The 12,615-nt window shown below is 31.8% G+C and overlaps 1 protein-coding gene across 2 annotated transcripts in view; it reads right to left on the bottom strand.

Moving 5' to 3' along the window:
• Positions 1-23: 23 nt before the first annotated feature.
• Positions 24-12,615, bottom strand: part of LOC112459671 (synaptotagmin-10-like) — a 31,116-nt gene continuing 18,524 nt past the window's right edge. For both annotated transcript variants that reach the window (XM_025023902.1, XM_025023903.1), the window contains exons 2-10: positions 5,531-5,793; positions 5,309-5,455; positions 4,917-5,048; positions 3,908-4,062; positions 3,613-3,781; positions 3,407-3,527; positions 3,060-3,231; positions 2,773-2,973; positions 24-2,555 (exon numbers count right to left, since the gene is read on the bottom strand). In XM_025023902.1, coding sequence (XP_024879670.1) covers positions 2,552-2,555; positions 2,773-2,973; positions 3,060-3,231; positions 3,407-3,527; positions 3,613-3,781; positions 3,908-4,062; positions 4,917-5,048; positions 5,309-5,455; positions 5,531-5,793 — 1,364 coding nt within the window. In that variant the 3' untranslated portion in view covers positions 24-2,551. The remainder of the gene's footprint in view (positions 2,556-2,772; positions 2,974-3,059; positions 3,232-3,406; positions 3,528-3,612; positions 3,782-3,907; positions 4,063-4,916; positions 5,049-5,308; positions 5,456-5,530; positions 5,794-12,615) is intronic.

The raw sequence follows: 12,615 nt of genomic DNA, 5'->3' as shown, positions 1-12,615 counted from the left end.
GGTGGAATTAAAACGTCACAAACTTTCTTGTTACCGATTTATTTATGTTATTTACGATCATAACAGGGAGCACTCTGGGTGCACTCAAATATACAATATAGATATGTACTCGTTAGAAAAGTATACACATCGTCCATACCGATATTATTGTTATGTTTGCCCATAAATTAATTACGTACGATGTACGTAATTATCGCTTTCATAATTAGAGTAAGTATTAAACGAAGTACTCATCCTTCGATTTAGACAGTTACAATACGTTACCAATGTAATTTTTGACGTACACTTATTTGCATGTATTTCGTCTTGTTCATATTCATAAGATAAACACACACGAGAGAGATCCATATATTCATATTTTATAATCCAGTACGCAGTCCATTTACATTTCAAAGCCGATACTTTATCATTCATGAGTTTGCGACCCAGCGTACGAGGTGAATAAAAGGGAACGTTTAAATTTTTCACTGATGCATATGTAATAAAAACTGAAAGCTTACTTTGGCTTTAGCTTCTGAATCGCATTCTGGAGCAATTTAAATAATTTTGTAACGATATTAATGGAGAGATTACTTTCCGTCGCCATTTTTATGTATAAGTACAGGTTTCTCGTTTAAATACTACTCTCAATATGGAGCAACTGTTCCACTTATTACATGAAGTTATTTGAGAAAGCTCAGTCCTGTGGTAGAATGTTCCACTTGTACGAAAAATACAGTAGTTTTTTTTTTCTTTTTTTTTTATGGGCATTGCTGGAATAACGGAATAAATGAAAAATTCTCGAAGATTTATAAAGATATTTCTTACGACTCATAGGCGAAAAAAGGCATATAGTCGAAATTCGAAATATATTGACTCGAAATAGGGGGATAATCTAGGATTACTATAGAGCGCCGACTAAAGTTTCTATATCAAGCATGTGTGTGGTTAGAACATACTAGCTATTATTAATATAACACTATACTTTTGCTACATAGCTACTTTGTTGGCACATTTTTTATGTCACTCGTATTATATCACCTCAGTTTTGATATTATATTCGATTATATACGGTTTGTGTAATATATAATTCTATATATGTATAGATTATACTTTTGTGGCGTAATTGCCAATTCTTTATGCAACTGACTTAGGGCTTAAGAAACTTAAAGTCGCAGAAAAAATTTAATAGAAAGTAAAATAAAGACGTAAATATAATTAAAAACATATTTTGCCATTGTATCTCTATTTTATTTTTTATAAAACGTTTGAGGATACTCAATTTATCGTCCATTTTCCAGAAACACCCATATTTCTTCGGTACTTAGATTCTCTCACATTCTGTGTAAACGTCACCGGACAAGTGTTCTTAGAAATATGTCAATAAAGCAGAATTCACACAGACCTATCAAAGACATTCACGAATTTGGCCAAATGCAGTTCACCAAAAAATTAAACAGTTTTCTCACTGATCTTAGTTAAATCTCATATTTCCAAAATATTATTTCGATTATATTCTTAAATGCATACACGTATGACGTAAATAATATATTCATAATTCATCGAATTAGAAAACTGCATTTTTTGCCTTTTTCTTATACGATATAAATAATTAACTTACACGACGTATATTATTATTTATTATCAAGTTCACAATTGAGTAGTCGCGTTAATTGCAAACGTACATACGTGTACGAAGCAGCCGCTGATATACGTGGACTCTGGGACCACGTGTGTTACTTGTACGTATATGTGTGTGTGTCAATATGCGTATGTGTTTCAGATACATTATCACAAACAGTGCCCGTTTGCATCGAGCATTATGTTTAAACATATATCACGTTAATAGAACATTTGCGCAGAAGTGGTAGCGAGCGTGAAATAATAAACGATGCATAGATCCAACGCTATATTTGTACTACCTTAAGACATTTACCGTATTCAATTGCACTCTGCCGTTAATATAATCCGTCTCTCGCCTAAATCTGTCTGCATTCGTCTGTCTCATATCTTTATCCAGGATAAGGCCTTATGCTCCTCACTCTTATATGTTCGTCTTCTGTAAAAACTTACTTTATCTGACCTCCACGGGTTAATCTAGAACATTTAAGCTACCGTCATGTTCAACATCACGTGTAATAAGGGGAGATTCTACGGGGATATACTGATGTAAATACAAAACAGCCTTGCGTTTGAAACGGTGCGGGACCAGCCCGGCACTATCGCGGAGCAACAAGTTCGACAAAGACAAAGCAAAACGCAAATTCATCTCGTTTCCGATCACGATCGCCATCGGATCGTCGGAATTGAGCAAACGCATACTTATGTTTCGCGAGTGATCGATTTTTCGTATTATGGTTTTACGTATCGTTTATTATTTCATGCCTGCTGCACGAGGTAAGATTGCAAAGCACAAGCACAGAATTCGCCTTCCGGCCTTCCTTTGAGACAGAGGTTGTACTTAAGTCAGTCAAGCGATGTGCATTAAATGACGACAGAAGGAGACGATGTCCAAGCCGACGTCCGACAATATTTGCGAGATTCCGTAGTGTTTACTCTCCGCCTTTTGTCTTCATCTGCAATGCGAGTTTTGTCAGAAGCGCCGATGAAAATTACTGAACTTTTTATCATCTTGTTTAATATTGATTGACTTTATCATCTCATCATGCCAGATTTTAAATTTCTAGCGAGAATTTAGAATTTAGTTCTAGACTATTAGCGAACTATTGGCAAACTACTATAATCTCTAATTATAATTGCAAACTACAATCCGCGCCAAAGAGTTAAACCCACCTGCCGTTTAAGCAGCTCAGGCTTACTGGGAGCGGTTCCGAATCTACGGCTGGAATATGGCCAGATACAGTTTCCATTAACGGATACCATTGTGCCACCGGTTTTCTTGGATTATCTAACATTTCCAACCAGTGATCACGGCCAATTCCAATGAAGCTCGATCCAATCGCGGTGCAGCCCATCAACTCATTCGACCCGATTCTAATATACGTAAAACATTAAACATTTTGCATTTTTGTCTTAATAAAAACAAAATTCTATAAAATTGAATGAAAAACTGTTCTTACCTGTCGTAATCAATTACTTTCACTATAAGACTGACATCTTCAATGTTGTCTGAGGGAACGTCGAAAACGAGTGCCTCGTTGTAGATAGGGTAAAGAGTGTTCTTCTTCACCGTTGTCTTTTTCTTCTTTATTCTTTTGCCTTGGCATAGCAGGTAGACTTTCACATAGGGATCTAATGAGGAAATAAAACATATTCAGTCGATTACAGATAATAATATAATAACATAATTATGATAATAATGGAACTAATCAATGATAATTAAGATAATAGAATAATAATGTTATATTTTTAATAAGATTTTTTCATTAATATTGTAATCGCAAATAATTATCTGATCCATTCGGACCTGATTTGCCTGTTATATCCATTCCCTTCAGGTTTCTGGCTTTAACGACGGTTAATGTCAACCGACCTGCCGTTGGTAGATAGCACAACGACAACATCAATTCTCCCAGATCGACCTTCTCCTACAATATTGAAAGGTTAAAGTTGTACATCCGAAACAATCGTAAAAAAAAAATTAAATTGTTCATCTCACGCAAATTAAGGTACCTGCAAAGCACAAAGGATGTCCATCGTGTATTCGATTTCTTGCTCGAGGTCAGTGCATTCTAAAAGCCCTTTAAGAACAACTTGTCCAATGAGATCGTGACGTGAAAACCGATCAAAGTCGTAAACTGAGAATTGCAGGTAACGTTCCCTCAGTTCTTCATATGATACGCTAATAAAATAAATTACATATCAAGCATTGCGTTTTAATTTCTCTTACGTAATTACGTAATTTAGTACACATAATTGAAACCTAAAAACAAAAAATCTTTCAAGATAGACTTGTAAATTTCTTTACCTAAAAATAAACGTTTCATTGAATATCGGGTTCAAATTTTTTCGATGTACTTTTGTCTGAAACTTCTTTTTCCTATCTGGCAACAGGTATACCTTGACGTACGGATCACTGCTGCCCGTTACATCCTTTATCGGCAATTCGCGAGCTTCCAAAACCTAATATCAGAGAACCAAATATCATTGAATTTGACAGATGTAATTATACGAGAATAAAATAACAATAAAACTAATATCGTGTTAAAGAGATGGAGATCGAATAATATTAGTGATATTAAATGTTATATTATTTTTATCTTGTAACATTTACATTTGTATGTAGACAGTAGTAAAAAAAAGTATAGTTAATTAAACAATTGTATAAGCGTATTACGTAAACAGTATAAAATCTGACTCTTTTTTATAAACAATAGTTTCGAAATGTTACAGTTTTATAAAAATTTACGTAATATAACGCAACGCGGCAAATGGAGCAAAGGCCGATAATAGCATATTCATATTTAAATTTATCTTTGGAGCGTGGTGTGCCGTGCATAATTGATCTTAATGCACTTGAATTCGCCACAGTAATAGCTTAATGTAGCCGGCATTACCTAATCTACACATTACCACGGTTAATTCTAGTACAGGAGGATGTATGTCCATCATAAATGCAATATTGTGATACTACATTATCATTATTCAATATCTTGCGTGCTGAATATAACCCAGATATATGTATATTCAGCTCGCACACAAACGCGATTGAAACGCAAACTCATTTATTCATACACGGGACACGTTATTTTCCAGTCCACGAAAATTTTACACCTCATTTAATACAATTTTGAATTTATTTTGTTTAATATTTTATCAAATATATATTGTTTATCGTAGTCTTTTCTACCTGCCGTGCTACATAATTAAAAAAAAATCCGTTATTGTATAATTTACGATATATATTTTATCATGCATCTATTTTAATATAACTAAAATTTGCGACAAATCATAAAAAAATGTTGCGCGATACTTACTTTGACAACAAGACCTTCGATTTCCTTGTCATAGCGAAGAGCAAAATGTAATTTTCCAGCGTATTCCATTTCTGTTGTACTGGAGCTCTCCGCGCTCTCTTGTCTCACGAGCTCTTTCTTATACAACTCCGGCTGCACAGTGTTAACAGTTCATATTATATCTCGTAAGTAAAATAAAAAAAATTTTAATTATGCACGCATTTACGTAATGTCAATCAATTTATAAAACAATTAGAGTAACTGGAAATAAACCGGAAAACCGGAATATACGGAACGCTATATGTTACACGATAAGCTTGCTTCAAAAGGAATCAAATGACATTGCGTCGCTGTTTGCATTTCAGCATCCGTCATAACAAAGATACAAATATTGAAATAATGCCCCAAAATACCTTGATAAGACCAAGGCTGGAGTCGCTGCGATTTTCCAAGCTGCAAATACTGAATTTAATGTTAGGCAGATCAAGTCGATGCGATAATTGACGTTGGAAGCTTTGATGTCTCATTGGCACGATGGGCAGAGTGGTTTGACGCAGCACCTGATAAAATGTTAACATTGAAATAGCCGCAGAATTTTACAGAACGTTCTACTAATTCGAATTTGTCAACAATACCTTTTTATTCTCTTTCTGTTCTTGAACGTATTCATGGGTAATCGGCTCTGATTGGAGGTCCGGGAGAGAATGGCTGATGCGAATCGCATTTTGCTGAAGCTGATCAGTCTCTGTATTCTCGATATTCTCATGTCGAGTCATGCTCATCAACCATCGCCAAGTGGAAGAGCATTGGAAGCTCACCGCCGCCAGAAGGACCAGGCCAACTAGGGCCACCCCTCCCGCTATCAAAAGCTGATAGGGGAAATTCTCGCTCCATTCCTCTGGAAAAAACAAAACCTCGTTACCGTAACTCGATGGAAGCGAATAGGCATTGGATCGTAAGGTATAAAAATAAGGCACAAATACAATTACACGTATAGATACGTGTAATAAAGTTATTGTAAGCGAATAAGCAGATATATATACACGGAAAGAACGGTTTTGCTGGAGTATCTAAAAATTTAGCTAGATACAGATCTGAAAATAATTTTGTTGAACCATCAAAATAATTATGTAGAACACTCAAACTGATTGCTAAAATGTCACAATTTTTTACAGCATTTTCATCATACTTCAGCGACCCACTATAATTATTTTGATGATGCAACAAAATTATTTTCAGATTTGTATCAACACGGAGAGAATTTTTTGTTATATTTTACCCTTAAATTTACTACAAACTTGGGACAACTTGGCAAGGAATTTTTAAAATATACAAAAGACATACAATCAACGTGATAAAAATTACCAAGCAGATTGGTAAATTTTGAAAAATTATTGAAATTTTCTAGATATATTTTAGTAAAATTAATCAAATATATTTTATATTTTAATGTACTAGATATTAATATTTTTTATTTATGGTAGATATTAATCAGAATAGCTCGCATAAAATTCTTGGTGGTACATGTTGTCCCACAACTACCATGATTTTAGGGTAAATTTTAAGAGAAAATTCTCTTCGTATATAGTTACATTTTCAGATACTTCAGCAAAACCGTTCTTTCCGTGTATGTAATATAATAAAGAAATTTTTTATTATATTCTTATCTTGCTTCTTGAAATTTATGAAAAATTTTTATTTAAGTTTGTCCATTAAACGGAATGCTAATTGTAAGCTGCGTAGGTGAACCGTAACATAGTGAAAGGATCGAATAAAGTATTCACAGGAATTCATATCGCTATGAAACGTTACGTTATATCGTCTATTGGACCATGTAATTTAATGAAGGATATTGAAAATCATATTGTACGTATAAACTACTACTAATTAGATTGGAAATCATATAATTTCAAATCGCTATTCGTAAAGTAGATGGAGTATCCGAAGAGAAAGCATAACTTTCATTAAATTTATGCAACATAGAAAGAAGAAAATGCAGATGAGAAAGGCCGTACAAATAAATCGCATTCGTGTGTGTGTGTGTGTGTGTGTGTGTGTGTGTGTGTGTGTGTATGCGAAGAATACGTCAGCGTGCGCATCCCACGACAAAAAGAATGGTATCCTTGGTTTGAGGCAAATGAAGAGACGTACGCCAACGTTTCGAGCTTTCCGTTCTCGTTTATATCGAGAACAATGCGTGTCTTGCTAATGACAGAAATATCTTTGCTTTTTGCTTTAACGTAGTGGAGCAAGTTATCAGCTGCATATAAGTATAATATATGATGCATTTTCCTCCGGCATATTTCATACTCAATGAGATCAAACCACGCTCGGGAATTGAGTAAAGGAAGTTTATTGTAAAAGATATTTCTGCGTGTGCACAATCGGTAGTCTTAACTTGTTCTTTGCTTATGATTTTAGAAGATAAATTTTTGTGAGAATTTTACCTTTGATTTCTCAACAGGTAAGAAAAAAGAATATAATTTACCTGAAAAGATTTTCTTTTTAAACGCATAATATCATATCTGCTTTGATAAGTATTTTTAATTTATTCTTTGCTTACAATTTTTGAAATAAATTTTTGTGAGAATTTTATTTTTTGATTTCTTAAATGGCAAAAAAAAGAAGAATTTCTCAAGTATTTTGACCTGAAAATATCTTTTTAGACGTATCATAATCATATCATATCTGCTGTTCTCGACGAAAAGCGATATCAGAGATATATTATTTTTTAGAAATGACTCACTGTCGAGAACGGTTGGAAATGTTATTACACATACTATGCGGGAAGTAATAGGAAATCGATGCGCGATTGGTCACACAGAACCTTTGATAATTGACTAAATTGCGCATGTACGAGACAGAGGACATATTACCGTTTTTCCCCCTTTTTGCCCTTTTTCGTGTGTGCAATCAATGCTGTTTAAAAAAGAGAATGGTGCGTACTGTGCCTTTTATCTTTGAAAACAATAGAACAAAACCAGCAAACAAAACCGTATATGCGGGTTTTTTGCTGCTTGTTGCCACTTGCAACGAGCAAATGAAATAGAATCATGCGGCGAACAAGAGTGCGCGTAGGTAGTTTACTGTTGCGTTGTAAAGTTTTCATTTGTTATTATGATAGCAGATATCTCGAGTCGAGTTAACTTTTGCCCGCGTCGCGCTCTATTCAATACGCATGTAAAATCGCGTCACGAGTGTAACAGTTTTTTCCACGTAAATAACAATGTTTATAAGAAAGGTATAAAATGTGTGTGTGTGTGTGTGTGTGTGTGTGTGCGTGCGCGCGCGCCCTTGAACTCAAAGCCGACGCGGACTTACAATTGATTGCAATATCACAAGGAAGTCTTTCTGCACTTTGTGATTTAATTTGAACTTTTCCAACTCTGTAATCCGTTTTTCGGTTCCGGCTTTCACATTTTACTGCTCTACAGCTGCATATACATAAAAAAAATATCTTTTTATTGTTTTTTCTTTTTTTTTTAATAAAGGCCTGTACCATCGACAGAGAGATTGAAAACGACATTGAAATCGAATGTCATCATAAATTATAAAATACACATGCTTCCAGTGTGCTTTCTTCACGTTGTATATGTATTTATGTGTTGCGAACTAAAAGCTTATACTTGCGTGACAAATATGTGAAGTTTTCAACGCAGAGTACGATTTACGAGATACTTTTTCGTAGGTGTCATGCCGAGTCGCAGACGTCGCAGTAATGTATATGGTCAAATGATTGATGATCGAGGTTTAGTGAATTACGGGGTCGCTGCCATCGCAAGACTTCTGATATTTGTCGTCAATAATAACTAAGTTTTATTTCCTCGACATTTCTCGAGAGATTTTTCTCATTAATAACTTTCCCCGGATAACACGTACATGAATGACGCAAATAAATGACGCTTGTATTTACGATTCTTCTCACGATCGTTATTAAATAAAAAGAACAAAATTAGATCAAAACAACGCATGTGAATGTTAAAGTTATTCCAATATATTTTCAATCTTAAATTATATCTTGATTATTTATTTAAAACAAATTATATAACATTAATTTGAGAATGCACCGAAATATTTATATTTTATTTGCATATTTATTATCAAAGCACAATTAATCGAAAATATTTGTAAATATCGCAAGCATTGTTTCGCAATATGGGAAATTATTGAAATATTACCCTTGTAATATCAAATCAATCAATCTTACGATCTGAAATTCGGTTTTTAAGGCTCATATAGCAACGGGTAAGCAATAATTGAAAACAACCTATCCTATTTCTCCAACCTGTTGTCCAATCAAATTTCCATCTGTAACCGATACACGCACTTGTCATCCTGTCAAAACATGCCAATAACTTTTTTCATTTATTGCGCTAAAATGTTGCGTATGACGTTCGCTATCCCTGACCCTTTTCTTTGCACGAAGAGCTCGAATAGTCCTTCGGATGCTATATTAGGATGCTCCTTACAAGGCCAAGGAATTTACATACCGTATTTAGGTGCTTTCACCATTAATCCCATTATACATAAATACATTTTGATCATTCTAAGGATTTCTGTTTTATATCGAATCAGTATTAATGTACGTTATAACGAGTGTATGTTATAACAAATATTTGTTACGGCCTAAAAAAACATTACTTTGAACATAGGTTTCGTTTCGTTGAATACTGGCGGCCTTGACCTCTTCCTTCTCGACCCTCTCTGACCTTCGTTTCTTTAGACTCCACCAACCCTCCTTGTCTTTTCCCCTATCGCTTTGTGAAAAATTCGTCGTCGTTGAAATTTATTATCTCTGAAATTTTGTATCGTTTGATATTTATTCATGTATTTCTTTATACCAGAATATAATCTATTCGCTAGCTGCTTGCTTATTTATTACTTTTATACACACACATATAATATATATATTATCTATATATTATATATATATATATATATATATATATATATATATATATATTTATACTTTGAACTTTAAACCTTAATATCATCTAAATGGTTATATTTATGAAAAAAACATAAGAGACCTTTTTGTAGATCGTTAAATTTTCTACAAAAATATGTATTGATTATTTCATAATTTTTGATAGTCAATATGATACAACATTCATAAGAAGCAAAAACAATTTTTATAAAATTTATCAAACTTTAACTTTGAATATCTTTTGAACGATTGAATTTATGAAAAAATGATAAGCGATCTTTTTTGTAGAGCGGTAAATTTACTACAGAAAATCTATGTGGCGCAATGCTGTATTACTGTTTGTTAGATAGTTATAAAATTTTTTCTATCTTACTAAATAAAAAATAAAAAATCGCGATGAGCGACCTGATAATATTAATATTAAGGGCTAAAATTTTAACAGGTATCTTATTTTACCTTCCTGCAAGTATATATGCTATTCGTGAAATGAAAAAAAAAGTTGCTCCAAAATGACACACCCTAATATATGTATATACATATATATATATACCCTAATATATATATATATATATAATGTATGAATCATGATTGTGTTTGAGAGAGGATATTGTTTATAATTTTATGTACCATATATGTAATATATAGAGAACATTGTACGCATCAAAATAAATACATAGATATATCCAAATGTAATTATATTATGACATTATTATTTAGAATAGTAGAAATAGAATTTTTTTCAGATTTTATTTCCTGAATTATTTATTTCCTGAATTACTTATTTCCTGATTATATTTCCTAAATTATTAATATTATAAATAGAATTCTGTCCCAGATTTTATTTCCTGAATTGCAAATTATTTAAAATAAACTCGTTTTATTTAATGGCTCAAGTTCAACGTAAGAGTAGTAGATATATACACTTTATCTCTGCTACTTATAATTTCAGTTTTCGAATAGCTTTTCTCAGAGGGGTTGTCCTAGAATTGAAATGCGCGCACGTTTGTTTCGTATCAAGGAATTGACACAACCTCCACATTTTCCTTGTACATCTCCCTAACGTAATCCTCGAACGTATAACCTTCATGTCATATGTATTAACCTCATTAATAATAAAGTATATGTACAATGTTTGAATTAATTTAATATACTTTGAAATTAATAATTAGTAATTATTTAATAAACAGTATATATGAATATTAATAACTCTACTTAAGTATTTCGTTATTTAATAGTCACATAATATAGATATATATAAGATATCCCACATTTTCTTATCTTTTCTTTCTCTTCATCTATTTTTCGATTTTTAATTAAATCATCTAGAAAAAAAAGAGAAAATTTACGATACAATTAGAAACTAAGCATTAAAAAATGTATTTTTCTCTACATATATGTATATATTAAGAAAATATTAATAATGTTTAATTAATTATTATAATAACAGTTATGTTATTTAGTTTTATTATAATGTACAATAACATAACTGCTAAAATTTCTAACACGCTATATATTGTTATACATATACTTATTTATATTAGATAGAGATGAGATATATAGATAGATAGACATAACAGATTTTTTATCATATTGAAGTTGCAAATCCAGCAATTCGATAACATGTCCAGAAATGTCGATAGCAAAACGTATCCCGCAGCTCACATAACTTCGCATATCAAAATATCGTATATTTGTGATGTAATAGTTATATGCCACGTGTATTTATTTGGCAAATATGGATAACAAACAAAATATATCGACAACTAAACTAACAAACGCTGCGGACATTTTGAACAATCTGTTAGACTTTGAGATGACTGGAAAACGACAAGAGAATTGTGATTTGTCAACTGAAAATGTGAAACCGCATTTTAAGCCTTGGCGTATTTTCATCAATCATATTGACAGTTATCACGGAAAGATATTAACTGATGTATGGTATTTGATGATTTATTATATATATATATATATATTTATTTATCGTATAATATTGTATATGTATATACAAAATATTATCTCAATATTTGTATATAAAATTGGGAACAAATTTTCACCAAAGTTAAAGAAAAATTGCCGCTACAAACTTTAATATAATATTTTTAAAAGAAAATTTTCAATCTTGTTTTCACAAAGATCTTTGATTTTAAGTTTAATACAAAGCTTGATGAAAAAATAACAAATCTTTTATACTAATCTATTAAATACGCAGATATATTAGAAAATGTTTTAGGTAAAAATTATAAAAATAATACTTATTTTTTTGTCTGTATTTTTTTCATTTTATTTTAATTTTAAAACCATAATTCTGTTTTGTTATATATTTGTGTCACAGCTTTTTGGTAATATAAATTCGTACAAGTGTGGAAGAAATATACATTTTATGTATGTAGGACCAATATTAAAATGATAATATTGTTGTTTTAAAAATGCAATTGTTAACAAAAATGATATTAAATAGATTATTAAAAAAATAAGTAAAAAGCATATTAAGTTAAGTATTGGAACAAAGATATTTTTAGCTATTTTGAAAAGCATTTAATTATTCATACATACAATGTATTGTATCATCTCGCTTTGAATTAATTGTATTTTCCGAAATATGCGAGTATCACGATAAAATGCTTTCCAAAACATGATGAAAAGTAGATATTTGACGTTGAAAGCTATGGCAATCAGAAACTTATGAATATGGAAACCTTTGATTCGAACACCATCTGCATTGTGTTAACCATACTAGTGCGCAATAATCAATAAAAAAGAATAATTTCTAAAAAGAAAAAAATCTTTCAACGT

The sequence above is a fragment of the Temnothorax curvispinosus genome, unplaced genomic scaffold (genome assembly GCF_003070985.1).
Source record: "Temnothorax curvispinosus isolate PA1 unplaced genomic scaffold, ASM307098v1 QBEX01010053.1, whole genome shotgun sequence".
NCBI classification, from domain to species: domain Eukaryota; kingdom Metazoa; phylum Arthropoda; class Insecta; order Hymenoptera; family Formicidae; genus Temnothorax; species Temnothorax curvispinosus.
This window is presented reverse-complemented; position numbering and strand designations above follow the sequence as displayed.